Here is a 25,843-nt window from a genome sequence, read left to right on the forward strand (position 1 = left end):
AGGTGGGAGAAGGGATGACAGAAGTTGAGATGGTTGGATGGCATCACTGACTCCATGGACATGAGTTTGAGTAAGCTCTGGTGATGGACAGGGAAGCCTAGTGTGTTGCAGACCATGGGGTCGCAAAGAGTCGTACACGACTGAGCAACTGAACTAAAATGAACTGAAGTCACCGTGCTATACACCTAAAACTAACACATCACTTGTAAATCAAATTATACTTCAATTAAAAAAAATCAGCCTTGTCTCTCTCCTGTCTCTCCCCTGCCTGCTCTCCCTCATGCCAGGCTGAGAAGTGCCAGAAGGCATGCCAGTGGAGAATAGTGAATGTAAGGAGACCCACCCTGCCAGCTCCTCATCTCAGCATCTCCTAACCACAGGGACAAGCAAGGCTGGGCAGGGAAATCCTCCCCTGGTCCTCCTGCACTGAACCACTCCCCCTGTGAACCAATGAACCACCCCCCCAGTGACTCCAAATCCAGCTGACACAGGCAGGGAGGGGAAGAGCCTCTGGGTCTTGCAGGCTCTGTGCACTGATGAATGCCTCTGCACTTAGGACAGAGCCTAGGTCCTGGGCCCCGGGTACCCCAAGGGGACACAGATGTGCTCCTCTTTATGGTGTCTTTGGGTCTCTCATCAATAGGGACTAAGTAAAAGGACAAAGGGGCTTCCCTGGTGGTTCAGAGGTTAAAGCATCTGCCTCCAATGCAGGAGACCTGGGTTCGATCCCTGGGTCGGGAAGATCCCCTGGAGAAGGAAATGGTAACCCACTCCAGTATTCTTCCCTGGAGAATCCCATGGACGGAGAAGCCTAGTAGGCTACAGTCCACGGGGTTGCAAAGAGTCGGACACGACTGAGCGACTTCACTCACTCAAAAGGACAAAGTAGGTGATTAAAACCCTACTAGGGGATTATAAGAAGAGAAAAAAGTATGAGCGACCCCTGTAAGCTAATGATCACTCAAGAAAGCAGGTTTGCTTACCCACAAGACCAAGCAGGGTTGCTTAGCAATAAAATTCATTCATCAGAAGGAGGAAACATCCCCCCCACCCCAAACAATAAAACAATCGTGGCATGAGACCCACATCCTGCTCAGTAAGCTCAGTAAGTTAATGACCCCTAGGACATGTTCTCTGCCCACACAGAAAACAATAATTTGTGGAAAGATGACATTTCACAGTAAAGACCCTCATTGTACTGAGACCTGAAATAATTTTTCCATAGTGTCATGCTGTCTGGGCTTGATGGTGTGGGGACAAGAAAACTCTCCTGCTCAACCTGGAGGAGGAGCTTGATATGTACTCAAAAACGAGGAAGAAGGTAGTCTTCATTTTCTCTCCCTCACCACTTTTCCTTTGATTATAAAACTGCAGACCAGTAAGTTTTTAGGGTAGCTCCCTCTTGCCTGCCTGCTTGTAAGCCTCATAAGCATTCTATTCTAATAAGTCACTTCTTATCTATCACTTTGCCTCTCACTGAATTCTTTCTGTCCCAAGACATAAAGGATCAGAGCTCTTTGGAGCGCCCAGAAACACCATCTAACAGTCTCAGAATGACTTCAAGTCAATAAGTGTTTGGCAAGACCCCATTATGTTCTTGGTCCAGATGTCATGGGGTCCTGAAATAGCCAGAAATGATACACCACATTCTTTGCGCAAGTTTAAGAGCAGCATTCCCTCAAGCCTCCCTCCCACCTGAATCTGAGAAACAGCTGATGCTCAAGAAGGCCTGTGGCTCCACCAAGGGGCTGACGCTGATCTCCATGGCAGGGCTCCTTGGCTGGCCTCTTGCCAGAAACTGTGTTAGACTGGAATCTTGCAAGAAGCAGGAGAATCTTGCTTGTTAGAAAATAAGTGTTCCCAGGGCCCAATCCCGACCTGTGGAATCAGAATGTGTCGAGGGAAGGGGTGGGAGTGGGGTACAGGAGTCTGCCTACCAGCAACCTGCCCCAGAGGTTCTGATGGGGACCGCTGCTCCTGGCAATGAGACAATGTCTGTGCCCAAGCCCTGTGGGCCACAGATGACTGGCAGGGATGGGGTGGTGGGGTTGGGGGTTGAGAGGGAGGGAAATATGGCTCCCCTGAGCCCCATTGTTCCAGACCCACCCCTACCCACAGAGCAGGTCCCTGACACCAGGTCTACGGGCACGGATGCCTCGTGGCCCCTGCCTGCCCCAGGCTGGGGAGCAGGGCTCCTCCAGATAGCTTGCGTCTGAGCTGCTCTGCTGATGCAAGCCACCAGGTGGCGCCAGTCGACCAAGAACCGGTTTGCTGTGGGGGCCCAGAAAGGAAAGCCTTTGTTGATTTTACTTGCTGACGTTCTATAATCACCAGGATTACAATCTAAGCAAGAAAGCAAAACAAATAAACACCGCCCCTCTTACTGGGTCTTTGGTCTTTGTCTGGAAAATGATGAGAAAACAACAGACGCCTTGACTATACAACCCGAGGGTTGGCGTTACATCAGTGAGGTCTCCCCGGCATGCAGAGGAAAGGGCGGGGGATCTGAAGACCCAGGAAGCTCACTGTTAGTTTAACCTGCAGGGCAAGGAGCTCCTGGAAGAGGCCCCTGAGGACCAGCTTCTGTTCTTCCAGTCTCTGCTGCAGCAGCCACACCTCAGCACGGGGGTTCCTGTCTTCAGCCGCCTACCTTTGCTGGGTCTTTGTGGCCTGCTATCCTGCCCTCGCCGCTGCACAGAGGCTAGGAATGCATGCAAGGGGCTGAGATCCTGGCTCCTGGAGACCCCAACAGGCTGAAGGTGCCCAGGGACCAAAGGTGATGGGGGTAATTGAGGATTGATTGTGGACAGCTAGGAGGGCTTATTTGATCCCCACAGTCAACATGGGGTCCACCCACTATCAACTTGGTCTTCATCACCTCATCCTTGACATGGCCTCCACCTCTCTCTACACACAACATGGCCTCCCCACCTCTCCACACTCAACATGGGCTCCACCCTCTCCACACTCAACATGGCCTCCACCTTCACTACCAACATGGTCTCCTCCCTCGCTGCCAACATGGCCTCCACCCCTCTCCACACTCAACATGGGCTCCACCCACTATCAAGATGGTCTTCCATCACCCAATACTTGACATGGCCTCTGCCCACTTACACTCAACATGACTTCCGCTCCCTACACTGAATATGGATGGCCTCCACCCTCACTACCAACAAGGTCTCCACCCTCTCCACACTCAACATGGCCTCCACCCTCACTGCCAACATGGCCTCCACCTCTCTCTACACACAACATAGCCTCCACCCTCACAACCAACATGGCCTTCACCCTCACTGCCAACATGGCCTCCACTCCTCTCCACACTCAACATGGGCTCCACCCACTATCAAAATGGTTTTCCATCACCTAATACTTGACATGGCCTCTTCCCACCTATACTCAACATGGCTTCCACTCCCTACACTGAATATGGATGGCCTCTACCCTCTCCACACTCAACATGGCCTCCACCCTCACTGCCAACATGGCTTCCACCCTCATTGCCAATATGGCCTCCACCCCTCTCCACACTTACCATGGCCTGCACCCTTGCTGCCAACATGGCCTCCACCCCTCTCCACACTCACCATGGCCTGCACCCTTGCTGCCAACATGGCCTCCACTCTCACTGCCAACATGGCCTCCACCCCTCTCCACACTCAACATGGCCTCCAATCCTACTGTCAACATGGAGTTTATCACTTCATTCTTGACATAACTTTCTCCCTCACACTCAACATGACTTCCTCAAAATGCTCTTCACCCTCTTATACTCCACGTGAATTCTGCCTCCTCCGCATTGAGCATGACCTTTACTACCTCATACTCAACAGGCCTCTATCCCCATCCTTAACACGGCCTCCTGCCTCTATGCTCACGTGACGACTGTCACCTCAGACTCCACATGCTTTCCATCACTTCATACTTAATGTGCCCTTAAAGCCTCAAGCGTGACATCACCTCAGTATCACATGTGTGGTTCTGCCTGTTTCCTCCTTTGTGCCTCCCTGCCTCCTGCCCATCCCGCATGTTCATCCAGGCTGGGTGACAGGAAGCCCCTGACTGTCTCTGCCCCAGGTTCTCTGAACGTCTGGGTACTTGAAGGCAGAACCATCGACTCTGCTCTCGATCCATCTGCTTCGGCCTCCTCAGCTGGTCCAACCTCTTGAATTTGCCTTCCTGAGGGCGGAGCCTCAGCATTCCCCCCACAGGCTGCTTTCCCAAGCACAGGGCTAGGCTCAGGGCAGAGGTTCTAGAAGCCTGTTCTGGGCTGGTGTTGGTGGTGCAGGAGTCCCTGAGGGACCATCAGCTGGCCTTGCACAAGGCTTAGCAGGGGTTGAGTGCTGAGCACTCACCCTTTTCCTGAGTCTTCAGGAAAAGGGACAGGCTTCCTGCTCTGGATGCAGCCCTGACACCTACATTCTTTGTGTCCACGTTGAAGTTTGACGGCCATGGGGCTGCAGGGTAGAGGCCATGACCCCTCCTGCCCTGAGGAGGACAGTGCTGCTCAGAGCTGGGGTGGCCTGTGCAAGGCCCCTTGCTGTCAGGGGGGAGCAGGGCAGGATCCACCCCCACCCCCAGGTCTGTCCTACACATCCGCCCGCTCACTCCCACTGCCGCTTCACCCACTTTCGGGGGTGGGGTGGGACGGTCACGTGCTCGCTCTGGCCCAGATGGTGCCGGTGTCTCCACCTAGGGCTGTGGTCTTAGTTTCTGGCGCCAGAGGCAGGGTGGTGGTGGTGGTGGTGGTGATGGAAGGCTCGTGTGGCTGGAAGGAATAGAAAACCAAGCGCTGCCCTGCTGCCTCTCGAGCATGTCCCTGAGTGTGTGCCTGTGGGTGGTGAGGGCAGCTGTGTGTGCCTGTGTGCACTCGGGAGTGTGTGGACATTTGCGTGCGTGTGTGTGGACATTGGCGTGGGTGCTCCTGTTTTGCCCACCCAGTGCTACTGAGAACTGGGAACCCCTGAGCAATAACAGAGGGGCTCCAAGAAGGCAGTTGGAGCACAGCCAAGCCCAGAGGTGGCTGGTGGGGCTTCCAGATGGCCTCTGGGGCCAGGCAGGCCTCTGGAAAGGCCCCAGGTTGCTGGGCAATGCAGGGCTCCCTGGCTGGCTAGGGCTCCAAGAGGAGCCCTGAGTGGGGACAGCTGGGGGAAGGGCTGAGAACACAGCTTAGAGCTCCTGCCTTTATCCCTCACCCTGGATGGAACAACCTTGCCACCTGCTAGCTGGGAAGCGGCTGGCATGCCTATCCCCTCCCAGGCTGCCAAGGAATGGGGCAGGGCAGAATGCCATGGCGCTTAGAGGTGAGGGTCCACTCCAAGGGAACTGGCTCCATCTGGCTTCCTGAGGGTGGAGGGTCTGGGCCACTGTGGTTCTGGGCAGCCAAGGATCACTGAGCAAGTTTCCTGCCAGGCTGGCAGGACTGAGGCACCGGGCTCATCTGTCCTGTCATTGTTCCCACTTAAGGTTGACCTAGAAGGAGCCGACCCCACCTGCCCAACCCCGCTCGCATTATGGCAGTGTGGGAGCCAAAGCGGGTGCTCTCTCAGACCAGCTGCACTGCAATAGACCCTGGAGTTTGCAGGATGAGACCTGCTGACTTTTAGATCATGTTCACTTGAGTTCTAAAAACTCCAACCCTCAGACAGATGGAACCCAGGGCAGCCATCCTCAGGCCTTGAGTTAAGCTGAGCCAGGCCTTTCTCAGCTTAGGCCTTATAAGAGGCACCCTGGCTGTACTGAAGGACTCATTACAGAACTGAGAACTTATTTCCAGAGGAAGTTAGGATGTCAGTACTTAGAAAAGACTTCACTTCCCAGACTCCCTTGCCAACGAGGGGGTGACTACCACTGAATTCTAGCCAATGACATCTGAGTGGAAGCGCTGTATGCCACTTCTGGCTCCTGTCTTTAAAGTTAAGAAAGTTGCTCCCCTTCTTCTTTTCCCACTGGTTGGAATGCAGTTATGATGGCAGGAGCTGGAGCAGCCATCCTGGAGCCACAAAAAAGATGGCAATACCCTAGGACTGGCAGAGCGACCAGCTGGAAAGAGCCAGCATAGCTGATCCGATTCCTGTCCCTGTGAGGCTGCCCTATCAATCCTGAATTGCTCTGTGAAAAAGAAATAAAATTTAAGCCACTGTTCCCTTTATCTTCGTCACAGAAGCAGGACCCATATTCTAAATACTGCTGAAGGGATTGCAAAAGACAGAAAGCATCCTTGGAAACATGCTGGGAATTCCTATCAGATATCTGAATATTTTCTCTCTCTTTCTCTTTTTTTTTTTAAATCTGGAGGAGGCATCTTTCAGTTTGCGGACTGAAAGAAAGTCCCCATGTGACAAAAGGTCACCACTGCAAGAGTCAAGGTGGGGTTCTTGGAGTCAGTCTGGCACAGAAGCTGGTGTCTGTGAGATCCTCCCACCCATCTTCAACAGGTGAGGCAGAGGCTGAGGAGCAGTTTCACTTCACCCCCGATAAGCACAACATTTTGATTAAACCACTGACAGCTCTGCTTTAGGGCAGGGAAATTTGGAAATATCAGGAAATCAAACTGTGAAGTCTTTGAAGGAATGTGATTTATGTTGAAAATGTGATGAAGCTAATGTGTTTGGCTCCGGCGTTGGGTGGCACGCCTGATTCTGGAACCAAATCTGATGCCTTCCTGGCTTGCAGCACACACCTCTGCTTTCCCTGAACATGGGGAGCTGGTGCCCTGTGTGCGTGTTCCAAGCCCGATCGGCATCTAAAGCTTTTATTGGAGCCATATTTCCTGGGCCGTGTTTCCACGCTGTGCACGTGTGACCAGAACCACACACACATGCTCACGCACACACACACACCCCCCCCAAGTGACTGCACTGTGTTGCTCCTGCCCCTGGACACCACAGAGCCAAGTGTGATTAGACTGATGGGGAGTTTGTTGTACTTTTACATAATTCCCATGAGGTACTGCAGGCTTTTGGAAAGGCGCTCACAGTTCCCTCCTGTTAGGTATCAGGGTTGGACCGAGGTCTGGCTTCCAGCGCCTGGAGTTCATGGCTTAATGCCCTCCCCTGCTGTGGGGACATGCACTCCTATCGGGCTCCTGTGGGTGAGGGTGACTTTTCCGGGGAAGGGCCCCTTTTGAGGACGGGGGATGTTGTGAGGAGGTGGGGACAATGAGGAGGGAAGGAAGCAGCTCAAACAAGAGGATGCGGGAAGGAACTGGGGTGATGGAGTGACTTACAGGCAAGGGCCCCCTGGGTGTGTGTGTGAGATATGCTGGGAGGGCCCAGGCCGGAGCCTCTGACCATGGTGACCACCTTAAAAGGTGTCTCTTTCCTCGGGAACATCCCCTTGGCTAATCGCTGGCTAACTCAGTCTCTGGAACCTCCCAGGACATGGGATGAAATAGTGGCCTCAGCGCCTTGGACCTGGGTCTGCAGAAACCCAGGAGCCAAGCCCAGCCCCACGGCGCTGGCTGGATGATGCTGGACTTGGTGGAGAGAACGCTGGACTCTTTCTCTCACTTTACAGAAAGGGAGCTGGGGCGCAGTGAGGGTAGGTGATGGGCCTGAGGCCACACAGCGGAGCAGTCACGGAACCAGACAGCGCACCCCGCTCCTGAACGCCCAGCTCTCACTCAGCTAGCCTGACGGGGTGGCACCAGTGCCCAAGGCTATCCGAGTCCTTGCTGCTGCCCAGCCAAGCCTCTGCTAAGAGGAAGTGTGGGCAGCCCTGGGGAGGAAACCCAAGGCCAAGGGCAAGCCCTACACATTTAGACACCACTGAATGGAAGGGGTGGGTGGGCAGGGCTCAGAGCGGGACCCCTGGCACCATTACCTCATTCTCCACTCTGCCCAGCCTGGCCGTGGAGGGTGCCACCGGGCAGCTCTGGCTGCCAGGGCCTGGCCACTGGGGTCTTTGTCAGGTACTCAGTGGGCAGTAGATCAAGCTGGGTCCAGTCACACTCATTCAGCGCCCTACAGATATTTAGAGAGAGCCTTGCATGTGGTGGGGGCGCCCGAGGAACAGCAGACAGGAAGTACCCATGAGCTGGACTTGTAATGAGCTGGGACGTCTCCCAAGTTTCCAGGTGCTCTGCAGAGCTTTGCAGAGGCTCGCGTGGCCCCTTCCAGTTAACTGTGGAAGGCTGGCTTCAGTCTAGTGTCTCCCTGAGAGGTGTCAGGAGGCCCGGGGTGCTGGGGCTGTGAGGTCCAGCCTGGGTGGTCTGGGATGGTCAATGGAAGAGGCACTGTTTAAGCTGAGGTGGAAGGATGAGGTGGGTGAGCAGGTGAGGGTGGAGGAGAGCCAGGCAGAGGAGGGTCGAGAGACCACAGTTCCCGTGGAGGGACCCCCCTGGCCAGCAGCCCGGGAGGGCGGGAGCAGCAGCGTGGGGCCTGAGAGTGGAGGAGCTTCATGCACACCCAGGAGCCTGTGCTCCGTCCCGAGGGCACCAGATGGCTTCAGCTCAGGAGGGTTCTACTGGACATAAACTGAGCCTGGAAGACCCAGGGCTTCCTGGCTTTAGTTCCTGGTGGCAGCAGCAAGGGAAGGCTAGCCAGACCCTTACCTGGGGCATGTGGTCCAGGAGGAGAGCATGGGGGGACCTCAGTCTTTGGGCAGAGCCCCTGAGGGGGCTGGCCCATTGGCCTACTGGCATCTACTTCCCTACACAGAGGCTTCCCTGGTGGCTCAGATGGTAAAGAATCCACCTGCAATGCAGAAGACCAGGGGTTGACCCCTGGGTTGGGAAGATCCCCTGGAGAATACCCACTCCAGTATTCCTGCCTGGAGAATTCCATGGACAGAGGAGCCTGGTGGGCTACAGTCCATGGAGTCATAAAGAGTCAGACATGACTGAGAGACTAACACTTTCACATTTTCCCTGCACAGAACACTGTCCTTCCTGACTCTATCCTCAACCTGTGGCTGGTGGGGGCAGGGGCCATCCTCATCTGGATTCTGAGGGCCTCTTTGGGTGAGCTGGTCACTGCAGGTGCCACCTGGCTGTGAATCAGACACTCAGTGATCCGATACTATCCCCAGGAAAGGACATTTCACCGGTGCTCTCTACATGGTTCTTCCCCGCAGCTCCACTTCCAAGGGGGCACAGGTTCTCAGGGCCCCCTTGACCAGCTCAGTTAGGTCCCATATCATGACTGGTCTTTGTCCTGAGCCTCGTGAGATCAGTGTTCCAGAACCCAGGGCCCCGTGCGCTGGACGGCTTTCCTCGGGTGTGTCCTCCCTGAGCCCTGCCATGCATGCACCCCGCTGGGGGAAACGAGATGCCGGCCGCGTCCGGCTATCTGGACGCATGTGGTGTTTTGTATTCAGTGATCTGCACCTGACAGATGCTCCCGAAAGCATCACTCCGCTGACAAAATGAAATCCAGCTCAGTTCCCACCGTCTGTGTGTCACCGTGTCTGGAAGCAGGGTAGGCCCCGTGCCCAGGAGCAGATGGGCCGAAGCCAGAAGGCAGCCAGCCCATCCTCAGCCCATGGGCCTCTCCCTCCCCGGACTGCCACCATGATCCTGTCTGCAGCCTGCAAGACAGCAGTCAGGGGCACTCCCAGCTCTGCTCCTCGCTATGGGTTTTGGGCTCTGGAACCCCGTTTCTCATCTGTAATGCAGGCTGACATCCTGGTTCTGGCTGTGGCTTAGGGAGGCCCCCCTCAAGGACTGTGGGCTGGGCAGGGTCCTTGTAAATGCTGAGTTCATCATCATCCGAGCAGAATGGGGCCCCCACACCTGGGTCTCCACTCCACAGAGGACCTCTGGCCCCGTCTGGGTGATGCTGGCCGGGCCCCAGTGCACCCTGGCCGGCTGGCCACGCCTACTCACACATGGGCTTCAGCTGCCCAATGAGCTCCTCCTTTGTCCATTTCGCCCACTCCTTCTTGTCGGTGTTGATGGAGCAGAGGATGGGGCCGCAGGGCTTGCCGCAGTCCTCGATGGCCGGCACGTTCAGGTAGTGCACCAGGACGATGTCGGGGTTCTGGGGGAGAGCACAGACACTTGGCAGCATAAGGGTGGCTGGGAGCCTGCCCACGGTCACCCCACCCACGGTCACCCCAGCAGGCCTGGACAGGCTGTGGATCCCCCTGCTGGGCTTTCTCAACCTGGGCACCACTCACCATTAAACCAGCTCATTCCCTGTTGTGGGGGCCGCCCTGTGAAATGCAGGATGCCCACCAGTAGCGCCTCTGGCGATCACCTGCCAGAGGCCATTAAGCACTGCCTCCTTCCTCAAATCTCCAGATTTTGCCCATTGCCCCTTGGGGCACCAAAATTGCCCTGAGTTGAGGCCGACTGATCCACATGTGAGCAGCTTCATGCATAACTAAAGACTACACATGCTCAGTGGCTCAGTTGTGTGTGACTCTTCAGGACCCCATGGACTGTAGTCTTCCAGGCTCCTCTGTCCATGGAATTTTTCAGGCAAGAATACTGGAGTGGGTTGCCATTTCCTCCTGCAGAGAACCTTCCCCAACCTAGGGATGGAATCCCCATCTTGTGCATTGGCAGGTGGATTTTTTTTTTACCATTCTGTCACCTGGGAAGATGTAATTAAGGACCACATATGAGGTAAATGTATCTCCAGCCCCACATCCAGCACCTGTGCCCACAGCTGCCCAGCAGCACCGGCCCCTGATCTGTGCTCTACATGCACTTCCCCATTGCAACTCTCTGGACTCCCCCAACATGGGCATCACCACCTCCCCCCTCCTATGGGAGAAATGGAGTTCCTGGAACTTAACACACAAGCATCATTTTTTTTCGGCCCTCCTGTGTGGCACATGGAACTTGCCCCACTAGGGATCGAATCGGTGCCCCCTGCAGTGGAAGCATGGTATCTTAACCCCTGGACCACTGAGGAAGTCCAAGGCACCCACTTCTAAGAGTTGGATACCCTTCTGCCCCTCAGCCTGTGGTCTCCCTGCTCAAGCATCACCCAGGAGATAGCTGTCATGCAGAGTCTTTGAAAACTCCTCCTCGGAAATCTCTGGATCTTATAAGTGGAAAGAACTCTCTCCGTGAAGATGCTGAAGACATAGTTTTGTCCTCAAATGGTTTTATTGAGATGGGTCAGCCTCTTCCCATCAGTTCCAACTCAAAGTGCCCTCCATTGCTCTCTGCCCATCACCAGCTCTGGTAGCCACTTGCCAAGGGGCCTTTTGTGGGGAAGCAGATACATTGCAAAGACCACAGGCCCCTCTGTGGCTTTCAGTGGACCACCCCCCCACCCCCACCCTGCCCCATCCCAGAAGGCCAAGCTGCTCATTGGGCCACATTGGGCCTGATAAGGTTGTTAAGAAAAAGCAGCCATGTCACTGAATAAACCCAGAAAGGCCTTCTACCCCAGTAAGAAAGTATTTCTTTGCTTTCCTTTCTTTTTTCGGCCATGCTGTGTGGCACGCAGGATCTTAGTTCCCCAACCGGTGATAGAACCTAAGTCCCCTGCAGTGGACATGTGGAGTCTACCACTGGACCATCAGGGAAGTCCCAGAAAGTATTTTTTGACGCATCAAGAAACATATGATAATATATCAAGTACAGCAGGAAATCATAGAAAAGCCACTTGGAAAAAAAATAAAAAAAAAAAAAAAAAAGAAAAGAAAAGCCACTTGGAAGACCCCATCCTCTGCTAGTTCCCAGATCCATCTCTTTGACTTTTCCCTTCTAATACCCAACAAGAGGAGTCCTGGGTGGGTGGGTGTAAGGATCCCCATCATGGAGTGGCTTGAGTCTGCCATCACCTTTTCGGATCTGATCAGAGCAAGAGTAATACAGCACTCTGTGACTCAATCAATGCGTTAATAAATAAAGACTCAAGATGACACCACGACCAGTGCAGGAAGGTACACTGGCATCATTTTAAAAGATTGTCAATAAGGGTTGAAACGCAGAGGTTTTTTCTGGCCAACGCTCAGTTAACCAGGAAATTAAATCAACATGAACAGGAGCTTCTCGTTAATGGCGGCGTTTCTAGATTGCAGTAATCATGCTTCTTAATAATAATGATAATCCCTGACATCGGCACCACACTTTCTTCTTCTCAAAGCACTTTCCATCCATTATCTCATTTGGTGGCTGTGCAAGCTGGGAAGGCGGGCTGGGCAGGGCAGTGCACCCCTGTCTACAGTGAGGACCCTGAAGCCCAGCGAAGTTGTGTGCCTGAAACTGTGTGCCTAGCAACAGACAGAAGGCAGGGCTGGAAGTCAGGGTTCTGACTCTGCTTTCAAGTCCTGCTGAGATTTGGTGGCCTCTCTTTGCCCGGCCTAACTGCTTTCCCATTTCCTGTTTTGCTTCATCCTTGCAATATGCCCACGAGGCAGGTGGGCTGGCTAGACCTGCCATGCTCGTGGCCTGGATGGGGTAGTCCAGGAGGTGAGCGGCCATACCCCCGCGTTCCAGCCCTGTGTCCTTCCTACCAACCAGCACGCTGGCCTCCCCAGGCTGGGAGCTCCTGCCTGAGCCTGTGCCTGGCCAGACAGCAGCACCAGCTGCTGAGCAAAACAGAGTAAAGATCAAAGGGACACAGGGACCCCAGGGCTTCCTCTGATCCCAGCCCCAGGAGCAGGAGCCCGGCCCTGCAGGGAGGAAGCCAGAATGCCAGATGTCTGAGAGATGAAAGACCCACAACTTCCTGCCCCACTGCCCCACTGAGCACAGCCTGGGTGCTTGAAAAAGCTGTGGGAGGGCATGGCGGTGGGTGGGCGGGCAGGTGGGGACCTGGGGAGCAAAGGGCAACCCTCACCTTGCATTGAAACTCCCAGAACTTGAGTTCCTGCCCTGTGGCACTTGGACTCTCCTAATTCAGGAAGCCCCATCCCTTCCTTCTGGGTCCAAATCCATTTCTGCATAACCAGCTTCCACCTACCCTATGAAGACAGGCACAAGGCTTGCCTCCTCCTCCAGGAAGCCCTTCTGGACACCTCACCCTCTGTACTTCCACCACAGCAAGGTGGAGATTGGGTTTGTGTCTTAATAGTCTGTGCACCTCTTTATCTGCTCAACAACAGGGACAATGCCTGGGAGCTATCACTGTGTTGGGCAACGCCTGCTGCTCATTTCACTTTTGCAGAATTGCATGAGGCTAACTGGATATTCTGTTCTTACTCTTCCCAGACTTGTGTTCCAGTGACACCTGGCTTTACTTTTCAGTGTCTTCGAAGGGCAGGGCAGCTTCTCTGAGCATGGGGTGTTCATAGAAAGCTAAAGGCAAGGCTGGTTCTTAACCTTTTCTGGGTCTAAGGCCTCCGAGAATCTAATGAAGGCTGGGGCTTCCCAGGTGGCTCAGGGATAAAGAATCTGCCTGCCAGTGCAGGATACGCAGGGCCCCTGGAGAAGGGACTGGCAACCCACTCCAGTATTCTTGCCTGGAGAATCCCATGGACGGAGGACCCTGGTGGGCTACAGTCCAGGGATCACAAAGAGTCGGACACGACTGAACAAGTGAGCATGCACACACGTGCTTCTCTACTCCCAGCCCCGAAGAATGCCCAAGGTACATCAACACTGCATTTCAGGAGTTCACACATCCAGTGGTCTGTGGATGCTCTGCCTGCTGCCAGTGACGTAGGGACTCAAGATCCACCACAGCCCCTTTCAATACACCCAACACGTACATCTCCTTCCCAGGTGCCTCCATTCTAGGCCTTCCTTATGCTTCTCGGCGGCCTTGATAGCCTCAGTCCCTGAGAGCTGCAAGGAGGCTGGGTTTGGGATTAGGAAAAGGAGAAGCGGGCTGCATCATGGTTTATATCTTTAACACAAATTCCATCCCAGGGCCTGGAGTTCCCGCAGCTGAAACTCCTGAGTTGAATTTTAAGTAATGACTTCCTGGCTTGAGGCCGGTTTTAAGACACAGAGTGATTGAGGTATTTTTGGAAATTGGGGGCACACATCACTTCTTGGCAACGTTGTGATTTTATTCATTAGTTGTACATTTTATTGGGTGTTTCTGGCAGAAAAATATATTAGGCGTAGAGCTCCAATGCTTCAGTTTCATGGGGGAGCTCATAACAGTGTCAGATCCTGAATGAGTAGGGAGCTGCCAGCCAGCTGGGGCAGGCTGGCTCCAGGGCACACGACCGAGGATGCACTCCACCAGACCCACCCAGACTCTCGGTCCTAGACCATTGTGAAGCCAGCCTGCCTTCATCTCCCTGTCCCCACCTCAAGCAGACATCCTCTAAGGGTTCCCCAGGATTTACCACCCAGGTCAGACCTTGCAGGTCTGAGTTCTCAGCCAGAGGCTCTGCTCTGGGATACAGAATTTCCATGAAGATGCTACAGGCCGACCCTGCAAGGTGAGAGTGGCCTTTGAAATGACCTCCCTGAATGTCCAGGAGGCTTGTCTGCTGTTAAAGGCCTGGGGGAGGCCTGATGGAGTGGCTGTGGAAGGGAAGCCGAGGTTAAGAGAAAGTCTCAGAGAAATTTCACAGTATGGATGTTCCTTAAAAAAACTAAAAATAGACCCACTATATGATCCTGCAATCCCACTCCTGGGCATATACCCAGAGAAAACTAGAACTTGAAGATACATGCGTCTCAATGTTCATAGCAGCACTATTCATAATAGTTAAGACATGGAAGTAACATTAGTGTCCGTCCACAGAGGTACATATACGCAGTGGGATATTACTCAGCCATAGAAAAGAATGAAATAATGCCATTTGTGGCAACATGATTGGACCTAGAGATTGTCATACTGAATGAAATAAGTCAGACAGAGAAAGACAAATATATGATATCACTTATATGTGGAATCTAAAAAAATGAGGCTATGAATGAACTTACCCAAAACAAAACCAGAGGTACAGATGTAGAAAACAAACTTATGGTTACCAGGGAGTCAGAAGGGGGAGAGATAAACTGGGAGATTGGGACTGACATATACACACCACTGTGCAGATGGTTGGCCACCTGATGTGAAGAGCCAGCTCGCTGGGAAAGACCCTGATGCTGGAAAAGACTGAAGGCAGGAGGAGGAGGGGACGGCAGAGGATGAGATGGTTGGATGGCACCCGTGACTCGACAGACATGAGTTTGAGCAAGCTCCGGAGATGGTGAAGGGCAGGCAGACATGGTGGCTGCAGTCCATGGGGTCACAGAGCCAGATATGACTTAGTGACTGAACGATGACAACAAATGTAGATAAGTAATAAGCCTGGCGCGCTATAGTCCACGGTCTCACAAAAAGCTGGACATGACTGAGCGGCTAACACACGCATACACAAAAAGAACCTACGTTATAGCACAGGGCACTCTATTCAGTAACTCGGTAATGGCCTATATGGGGAAAGAAGCTAAACATGAGCGGATATATGTGTATGTATAACCGATTCACTTTGCTGTATACCTGAAACTAACGCAACGTTTTACATCAACTATACCCCAGTAAAGAAATTCTCAGAGAAGTTCCAGAATTCTCTGGGTGGAGCCATGGACCAGGAGACCCCCTTCCTCCCTTTTGAGCTCTTCACCTATGAGTGGACAGAGCCCCCACTCTTCTGTTGCAGGGGCTGTGATGGGGCCTTTGTGAGGTTCAAAGTCCCATCCTGGAGGATCCTGATCTTCTAACTATTAGTTGCCACCAAACCCCAAACCAAACAAAACCCTGGTGTTTTTCTGGAGAGAATGACCAGAGCAAGCTTCTAACAGGCAGTTTACCCACTTACAATGCACACCTTCTCCACTGGATAGTCTGTCCATCCAGATTTTCCTCTTACGGCTGTCTTGTCCCTTCCTCCTCAGGCCTCACAGCGGGGTCTTTGTCCCCTGCCCCCTTACCGCCCTCCTCCAGCTTCACGGCCTTCCACCTGCCATGCTCCAAGGAAGCCTTTATTTCCCCCTCCAGCCCCGCCTCCCTGCTCTTCTCCAAGCTCACCTGTCCCATCGCCCATCGAGGGGCCTCAGAAGGCCCCCGACTCACGTGACCCAGCCTTATGGCTGCACTCCCCACGCCTGGCCACCCCGGCTTCACCTGATGACGAATGGCACCACTTCCGCACAGTGGGCCCAGTTAAAGTCTTTCTCCTCTCTGTCTCTCCCTCCAATCCACCCGTCACCAAGTTCCATCAATTTTCCATCCCCAAGTAAGCCTGCCCCCGCCTCACTCGGTCCCACACTCTGGAGACCACCTGGTCGGAGCCCCACCCCCTGCCACACGACCGTCCCCCTGCATCTCCCTGCTTCCTTCCTCCTCTCCTCCCCATCCCTCTTCTGACACTAGCCGGTGGACCCTAGGATTCCGGCACCGGCTCCCTGGCCCAAGAATGAACCCCACCCTCCTGACTTGGTCCCGGGGACCTGCCATCTGTTTTCCTTTCCAGTCATCCGTGCTCCCCTGGGCTAACCCTGCCCCTGGTGCCTACATTCTCTCCTGAGCAGCTCTCTCTGACTGACGTGCTCCTCGCCACCCGAGTCTCAGTGCCACCTCCTCTTGGACACTGTATTCAGAGACACCCCCAGCCTCGCATGGTGCCTCCCTACTCCCGCCTAGGGCCCTACTGCCTTCACAGCCTTTATTTTCCTTACTGTGGCACCCACCCCGGTTCACATTTCTGAGCAGTCACAGCTGGGTTTGGCCTGTTTTCCCACCTGGAAGGGAGAACTCCGGTGGCTGGGCTCTGTCCTGTTCAGGGCTGGCTTGCAGAGCCCAGAGGGGGGTGCTGTCCACCTGCTGAGTGCTGAGGGTAGGGGCCACTCAGCCGCCCCCAGAGCCCAGGCCCTGCTGGGGGAGGGGTGGTGTGGAGCAGCTCCCTTCGCCTAGTTTCCCTTCAGCTAGCTGGTCCTCAACCCAGCTTCTCCTCAAGTTTTACTAGAAATGGGAGGTTAGAACTTGCTACGGGCCTAGTTCCAGGCTGTGGGCTGGGCCTGCCGGCCAGAGAACTGTGAGCTAGAGCTGGTGGAAGAGGGTCTCCTGGGGCCGAGTTAGGGCTTGTCCCCTAAAGCATCTTTCCTAGTTGGAGTGTTTCACCTGAGCTGGGGGGACACACAGAAGGTGGCCCAGGAGGGGTTGTGAGAATGTTCTGAAGAAAGCATGCGAGGCTAAAGTGAAATCAGCTCCTTAGCTGCAGGACTTCTAAGAAACTTGGGGATACCCTGCCCGGGAGGATCTCTGGGTGGGCCTTGTGCAGGCAGGATTTCCAAGCTTGACCATGAACCTGACCACCTCTTGGGACCCAAGGGTTTCCTGGAACACAGTTTAGGAACCAAAGTCAAGGGAAACCACCGTTAGCAGTTGCTGAAAGGCAGGGCCCTCTGTAGTTTCTGGGTCCCTTTCCCCTGGGGCCCATTCCCCTGGCCTGGCCTGCGGCTCACCAGGCATTTGAGCTGCTTACAGGTGACCACCAGGTTTCTAAGGAAACCTGACCAGGTGGGTACACTGTCCTCACAGCCCTCCCCTCTCCAGAATGCCCCTTTCCTGGCATCTATGACCACAGCTGTCTTTCCTGACCTGGGTACACCAGGCTGCTGGGGTACCCATGGGCAGACATGGGACTGGGGTGGATTCCTTGCTCTCAGGCTGAGCAGGTTTGGGAGAGGCAGGCAGGAGAAGGGCATTGGACTGGTAGGGGGAAGTAGATTTAATCTTAATTACAGGTGATGGGGATTTCAGGAGGGGAGACTGCTGTGAAAAAGAAAGCACCCCCCATTCTGCTCTTCCACGAGGGTTGATGCTCTAGCGGGGTGTTAGTGGCTGGGGCAGCAGTGGAGGGGGCAGCCGGGGTGCCAACGGCAGCATCAATGATCTGAGTTAATTTGCAACAGCTCTTGCTGCAAACAGGACAGATCCTTAGACCCTGGTGGCCGAGGAGAGCTGGGTGCAGCAGCCCAGGGAGCATCGGGTGGGGAATGGCTGCCAGGTGTTTCTCTGCTTGCTCCCACAGGTCCTTTTAGCACAGCCCCGAGGGGGAACTGAACTCAGTCCCCTGCATCATGGCAGAATGCGGGCCTGGAGGGCTGGACCTCAGGCCAGGGCCGAAGCTGGAAGGGGAGGCGGAGGCAGGGTGGGAGAAGGAGAGCGGAAAGGAAATAGATCAAGGTGCTTAACAGAGATGTGAGAACCCAGGGAGGTGGCAGCCAGGGGGAATGCAGGCCTGGAGGGCTGGACCTCATGGGTCAGGAAGAAGAGGTGAAGGCAGAGTGGGAGAAGGAAAGAGAAAAGGAAATAGACCAAGGTGCTCAACAGAGATGTGAGAAGTGAGGGTAGTGGCAACCAGTGGGTGGAGGTGGCGCAAAGACTGGGGGTTGGGGATGCCAAGCTTGTCCCTGGAGAGCTCTGACTTCCAACCTTGAGGCGATGCCCATGGCTCCTGGGACTTCTGGCTCCGATTGCTGAGGGCTGGGGTGCAGAAGCATGCAGAAATGGCAAACACTTGATCCGGCTGAGCCCTCACGCCTGCTCCTTAGGCTGGAAGAGATGAGTGTACATGTGGTCTTCACCTTGTTGGCAGGGAGGCGAGGCAGGTAAGGGGCTCGGAGGGGCCTGACCCACGGCTGATTAGAATGGGCGTTCGTGATCTGTTACTGGTTTGAGATGCAGGTGGGGATGCTTTCCAGTTTGCAGGGGGAAATGGAGCCCTGTGCCTCCTATAGGTCAGGGCCACTTCAGGGTTTGTAGTGTAGGCCCTGGAATTGGCGGAAAGCAACGCGATTTCACCAGAGACCCAAGTGGCCCGGAGAGAGAACCTTTTTGGGAGCACATATCCTCCTGGCCTCAGCCAGTGGTGGCCCAGGTACCTGGACGCCAGGGGTCCTGCAGCTGCAGCCCCGGCTCCTAGCCTCCGGCCAGGAAGCGGCAGACAGCTCCCCTTTCTGTGGAGTTAGCGGGATGGTGGTGCAAGAAGTGGTTAAAAATGCAAAAAGCTGTTGGTTTTGATAAAGAAAAATGCAGCTGCAACATCTGTTTGACTCTTGTTTGCAGCTTCATCAACGCTAAGTGTTCAATAAATCAGGGTGGCATGGCGCTCCGTTTCTTCAGTGGCTCGGTCATTAATCTCGTGCCAGTTCTCATGAAAAATGAAGGAGAGAGGCCGTGTGATGGTGAAAATGTATACATTACCCAGAAAGTCATAATAGCATGTAATAGTGGCCACACACCTCCCCACTAGGGCTGGGGGGAGGGGGCGGGGGCCGGGACTGAGCGCCACCGGCCTGGGAGGAGGCAGGAGGCAGAGAGCAAGTCTGCAGTATTCGTGAGTCCATTCTGTGGTTGCATTCATCGTCCGAGCAGATTCTGAGAGCCCTCTGATCATCAGAGGCAGAGACTTCCCCATACCTGGGTGCTTTATGAACGAGGCTAGGCGCCCATAAAACAGGAGTGCAAAGCCGGCAGAAAGAAGGGCAGGATTTATTAGAGAAGGAATAAATGATGATACCAGGCAGCTCAGGGCCAGGGGTGTCACCACACTGCAAAGCAGAGAGAAATCCTCTCACATGGGCTCCAGCTGCTCTGGGCAGCCTGCCACCTGTCCGCTGCCCTGGGTAAAGGTATGGGGTGGGACCACTGTCCCCCTTAGGTCTCCAGGGGTCTGTCAGCCCCTGCAGCCCACCAGACCCTCCTCGTTGTCTTTTCCCTACCTAGGGAAACCCAGGTGTTCCCATGACTGAGTCCACATTTTACCACTATCTCTGGAGGTGTGCTGGATGCTTCTGGGCGGGGGGGCAGGACCATGCCTGTACCCCCAAAATGCACCTCCCGATGGGTGCCTCTATTTGCAAAGATTGCTTTCTGAGTGTCAGTGATGTGTGGGCCCCACCTTTAAGCCCCATGAAGGTCTCGTTATTCACTGCCTTCAACAACCCACAGAAGCAGGTACCGTTGTCATGTGTTTGAGGGCTGCAGACTCTCATGCTCAGGACTCCGTGATTCAACCCAGCCCTGAGCTCCATGCCAGTATCACCGCCCCTCCACGGGGGGCCTGGGGCTCCAAGGGAGCTCGCCGGACAGCAGGTGGAGGGCTGCGGACCTAGCCTCGATGCCCTGAGCAGCCACAATGAAGACAGTGCTGCACCAGAGCATAAACAGATCCAGGGAGCCTGGCTGGGTCTGTGGGACACTGGCAGCTGCTGGAAAGTGGCAGGGCGGGGTGGCTGTGGCTCCAGGGGGTATGGCCAAGGTGGCAGAGCCCCTGTCTCAGTGTCAAGGACCTGTGGTGGTCAGGACACCCTGCGTGGTCAGGCAGGGCTGTAGAGTTTGGGGGGAGGTTGGGGACACCTGGAGCTGAGCATCTGGCAACTGGGGGGAGGGCAGAAGCAGGTCCCCAGAGTTGGGGCTGGTTGAAGAAGCCAGAAGAGAAAGAAAGGAGGCAGAGTAGGATATGAAAGAGGCGCCCCGGGTGTCCCCAGCAATAGGCAAAATCAGCTGTCAGTTGCGGGCTTCCTGGGAGCCAGGCCCACATCCCTGGCTGGGTACCAGATGCCCTGCTGCCGTCCCAGGGGGCAGGAGACACAGAGAACCTCCTTGCTCCTCTGCCAGTGCTCAGCAGAGAGGGGACCTGGAGACGCGTGGGGGCCTCGAGTGGGGCCTCATCTCCTGCTCCAAGCAGGGAAGAAGCTAGCAGCCTTTAGGAGCTCCCGCGGCCCCTCCGCCAGGTGGCCCTCATTAAGCCCACATGTGCACCAGGGGGAGTCGGGGGCCTGCAGCCCATCCCTGCTTTGGAGGGAGGCTGGGAGACTTAATTAGTTAATGTGGGTAAAGTGGTCTAAAGATGAAAATCCCTGGGTAACTGCTGAGTGCTGCGGCTGCTGCTGTTACACAATTACCAGAATTTTCCAGTCATGGGAATACAGTTAAACAATTTCCACCTGGTGTGGGCTTCCAGGAACCCTGCTGGCTTAGGGGATGGCCAGCTCGGTCCTCTTTCACCCACAGGTGATGTAGGGAAAACACACGAATTGTGGGAAATCACAGCTGGTTCCGTCCTGACCACCCAGGGACACTGAAGTGGAGAATGTGTCGCTCAGCCCGGGAAGGTAAAGATGCCTGGACTCAATGGATGCTGCTGGTCCAGACTTTTTGAAAGCCTCCAAGCAGGTTCTATCCAAAGGCCCCTGGAAGGTCAAGCCATCCTGGAGGATGTTGCTGGGGAGAAGGTTTAACTGTGCAGGTGGACCTCGAGGCCCCATCACACCTGAGGGGTGGGATGTGTGGGCATGTTTCTGTATGGACAAATGGAAGCCAGGAGATTCACGCTGGCCCAGGACCAGGCCATGTCTTACTTAAAATCATTATGCTTTGGGGGAAGAAATTCCCAATAATATCTCCCCGTTTGCAGATGATGCTAAACTGTCCCGGGTGATGAAGTGCCACGTCATTTGTGATCGGTTGTGAGAGGACTTGTTTAGTGGGTGCAAAGTGACAGATGGCACCCAGTGTGCAGGAAGTGCAGGGCCCTGGAAGCTGTTCGAAACTAGTTTTTAATGAAAGAGATGCTTTTTGTGCCATTGGGCTTCCCGGGTGGCGCTAGTGGTAAAGAACCTGCCTGCCAATGCAGGAGACGTAAGAGATTCTGGTTTGAACCCTGGGTTGGGAAGATCCCCTGGAGAAGGGAATGGCAACCCACCCCAGTATTCTTGCCTGGAGAATCCCACGGACAGAGGAATCCAGTGGGCTACAGTCCAATGGGGTTGTAAAGAGTCCGACACAACTGAAGTGACTGAGAATGCATGCATTTTGCACCATTAAACTTTGTCCTGAGTGTGGAAGGTGGGGGCACCTTGAGGATGGGTTAATCCAGTCTGGGCTCTGAGCCTGGCACTGCCCCGTTCACCAAGGCCAAGGCCCTGACGGGCTGGCTCCTGCTGGGTCAGCATGGACCCTGCCTGGCACCCGCTCCTCCACACTTGGTCATGGGCGGGTTTGATGGGCTGTGCCTCTGCTCACCACTATCCCCAAGCCAGGAGGGAAAACCAATGTCATGATGGGAAGGCTACAGGGAGTCACAAAGAGGGGAGGGCCTGGGAGTCAGAAAAGAGGGTTCAGGACTTCCTTAGTGGTCCAGTGGTCAAGGCCTGCCAATGCATGGGACACGGGTTCAATCCCTGGTCCCGGAAGATTCGACATACCTTGGAGCAACTAAGCCCATGGGCCACAACTGCTGAGCCTGTGCTCCAGAGCCGTGCTCCACAACAGGAGAAGCCACTGCAATGAGAAGCCCCTGCTCACTACAACCAGAGAAGCCCTCACGCAGCAACAAAGACCCAGAGCAGCCATAGATAAGTAAGTCAAAATTTTATAAAAGGATGCTAGGAAGAACTAAATTAAAGAAAAAAAGAATAACACAAATTGCCTGTGGAGGCTGGTGGGCCTGTCCACTCAGGAAGACACCGGGGGTTTCTAGAAGCCAGTGTCCAGAGTCATGGCTGGGACCAGGAAGGACCAAGGCTGGAGCTCCTGGCATGAAGGCTCTTCATCCCAAACCTTGACCTGGGGCAGTGAGTGCGGGGGCGAGGGGAGGCTCCCTTGTGGAGGCGTGGGTGGCCATGCTGGAAACAAGATAAGGATTTTTCTGGCCAGAAAGATAAAATGCTGAGAGGAAATGTGACTCAAGTCTTCCAGGTCAGAAAAAGGAGAAGAAGGTGAAGGCATGTTTTTCCTCTCCAGATTCCCGAATACTAAGAATATGGGTAACCCCCTGGAGCTCAGGGAGGCAATTTAAGCGCAAACTCTGCACAGCGGGCAGTTAATGTAGGAGACTCATTATCTCCAGGGAGACATGGGCTGAAATAACATGAAATAGATTTTTTTTTTTTTTAATGGGCAACATTAGTTTTCTGGATGACTGATCCGTAAGGTGTTACAGAAGGAGGGCAGGAGATTGGGGGTCATCTCTCTCTTGGAGGTACCAAGATGCTCGGTGTCTCCCACCCCCTACCCTGCCACCTCAGGAGAGACGGACCCAGGCTGGAAGTGTCAGCTGGTGTGTTTACTGCCTGCTGTTTCCTGCCTGCCAGGCACTGGACTGGACACTGGGGTCTGGCAGAGCCTGAGTCTGGATGAGATACCATTTCTGTCTCCTGTTTGTCATCTGATTTCACCTTGAATACATTTTTGAGTTATTAGAAATCACTGCAAGGCTTGCTGCAACCAGCCCCAGGATAAGAAGGCCTGGCCCTTTCACTGGGATGTGGAGCTCGAGGGATGGGATTGAGCTGAGGGTGGGCAGCCCTGGCCCAGCAGGATGGAGGGCGGCTAGGCATGGGGTGATCAGCTGTCAGCAGGCTGCAGCCCCTGCTCCTCTGACCTCCTCTCCTCTCCCAGGAGCCAAATCCATGGGCCACATGAACCTACCCCTCCCCACCAGCTTCGGAGAAACTCTGCCTGTGTCTTAGACTCACTGTGGCCGCCTGGGAGGCTGGGAGCCAAGCCCATTGCTGTCCCCTCCCTGACCCTCCCGCTCTAAGGATGGCGCATTAGCTGTGCTCCTGGGGCTGATGTGTGTGCTCAGAATCCTGCCCCATTAGGCAGCAAGTCAACCTCATTAGGCGGCTTCCCAGGTGGCTCAGTGGTAAAGAATCTGCCCACCAATACAGGAGACCTGAGTTTGGTTCCTGGGTTGGGAAGATCCCCTGAAGAAGGAAATGGTGACCTACGCCAGTATTCTTGGAAAATTCCATGGACAGAGGAGCCTGTTGGGCTGCAGTCCGTAGGATCAGAAAGAGTGAGACATGACTGAGCACATTGCCAATCCATCAGATGACAGTGACCCCAAACAGTCATCCAGGAGTCTCCAGAGTGACTGACACGCTCTGGAGCCTTCCCTGTCCACTGGCTCCTCACACCAGCTCTGGAGGAAGCTGAGCCTTGCCACCAGACCCATCAGTCACACGAGCCCCCTCTGACTGATGTGATCTGCCACGGGGCTAATGGGAGGCAGAGCCGGGCGTGACTGGTACATTTGGTGGTCTCATGGTAAGAGTGTCCAAGTGTTCTTTAGGGAATCAACCATCTCTTCCCAACGGAGTCCAGGGTTGGAGCATGTGATTCAGGCTGTGCAATCAGAGCCCTGTGTTCCCTGGGCTGCAGTGATTGGCCATGAGTCCCAACCAGAGGCAATCAGAGATAATCCCTGGACTTGGGAGGAGTCCCTGGGTCAGGGGGTTGGGGGGGGGAGATGATGCTCTTTCCCACCAGACATGACCTGGGATGAGGAAGCCTAGAGCTCCTGGAGGCCACCTCTTGCCAATACATATAGTCCAAGAAGGAAGACAAATAGAAGAGACAGAGTCAAAGGAAGGAGACAATAAGTCTCCATGCCAGTGACTGAGTCCATGGACCCAAATGTGCCTGAAGCCAGCCCACCTCCAGACTGTTCAGGAACTTGAGTGCCCAAATCTCCTCTTGTCTGGAGCCAGTTCAAGCTGAATTTTTCTGTTGCATCAACCGAGAGCCCTAACTCCAAAACAGACCATATGTCTTCCTTTTACTAAGTCTGTCTTCTGGTTACCACAACAACCACCATCACCATGGTTACTAAGAGCTACCAATTATTCAGCACCTGTATGTTCCAGTGTTGGGTGCTAAGTGGTTCACAGCTCTTAGTACATGGAACCCTCAGGAGGTAGGACTGGCCACATCATTTGTACTTTACACATGAGGAATATGAAGGGATAACTGAGTAGCCTACCACCCCCTACTCCTATCAGGTCTGTCTGATGCTAAAAGTGATGGGGAGTTAGGGTGGTCCAGATGTGTGCTCTGGAGATCACTGCCTGGGTTTGAGTCTGGGTTCTGCTGCTTCCCTGACATGAGCCTTAGGCAAACACATCTCAGGGCCTCAGTTTTCTCACCTATAAAAATAATAATACTTACTGCACCAAGTTGTTGTGACAACTAAATGAGATAAGGCATTTGAACAGTGGCCGACACATGGTAAACCTTCAAAATTGCCAAGTATTCTCACAACTGACTCCCTGAACCTGTGTGACTTTGTCTCACAATATTGCTACAGATAATGTCTCCTGAAGATCTTTTGAGGACTTATATATGGAAAAAAACCAAATTGATCCAGACATTGCTTATCTGGGAAGTATAATTCTTAGGCAGGAGCCCATCTAGGCAAAGTCAAGATATTCTCTTCAAACACTGAAGAAGCATCTTTGTCCCCAATAGATGCTCAAGCCATTGAAGGGTCTAAATGAGCTAAAACTGGTCATTCTTGTCCAGACAACAGGATCACTGAGGCAATTCCTGGCTATCTTTCAAGTGCTGGAGAGAAACAAAACCACATTTCTTGAAAAAAATTTTGTAATTTAAGTGTCCATGAATTTAAAGAGATATCCACCCCACCCTTATCCAGCCATATCTCTCAGTATGTGGGATTCTCCTGGGCCTCTAGAGTCATTTCTGGTCCTCAGCCAGATGACACAGGTGTCAGATGACTGGCAGGTCCTTGAGGAACCCAGGCCTTTCAGTCTCTTCCCTAATGATCACCAGTTACCTCCTCATCTGGTTATGGTTCAGTCGCTCAGTCATTTCCTACTCTTTGTGACCACATGGACTGCAGCACGCCAGGCTTCTTGGTCCTTCACTATCTCAATGTCCATTGAATCGGTGATGGCATCCAACAATCTCATCCTCTGTCACCCCTTCTCCTCCTGCCCTCAATCTTTCCCAGCATCAGGGTCTTTCCCAACAAGTCGGCTCTTTGCATCAGGTGGCCAAAGTGCTGGAGTTTCAGTTTCAGCATCAGTCCTTCCAAAGAATATTCAGGGTTGATATCCTTTAGGATGGACTGGTTTGGTCTCCTTGCAGTCCAAAGGACTCTTAAGAGTCTTCTCCTACGCCACAATTTGAAAGCATTAATTCTTCATCAGGACATCTGGATGCTTTACATATTTTAA

General features: G+C 53.9%; 1 protein-coding gene across 1 annotated transcript in view; it reads right to left on the reverse strand.

Moving 5' to 3' along the window:
• CAMTA1 (calmodulin binding transcription activator 1) overlaps window positions 1-25,843 on the reverse strand; it is a 947,832-nt gene that overhangs the window by 111,654 nt on the left and 810,335 nt on the right. Inside the window, exon 7 of the mRNA XM_068985655.1 lies at window positions 9,830-9,983. Within this exon, the coding sequence (XP_068841756.1) occupies window positions 9,830-9,983 (154 nt within the window). The remainder of the gene's footprint in view (window positions 1-9,829; window positions 9,984-25,843) is intronic.

The sequence above is a fragment of the Capricornis sumatraensis genome, chromosome 14, assembly GCF_032405125.1.
Source record: "Capricornis sumatraensis isolate serow.1 chromosome 14, serow.2, whole genome shotgun sequence".
NCBI classification, from domain to species: Eukaryota; Metazoa; Chordata; class Mammalia; order Artiodactyla; family Bovidae; genus Capricornis; species Capricornis sumatraensis.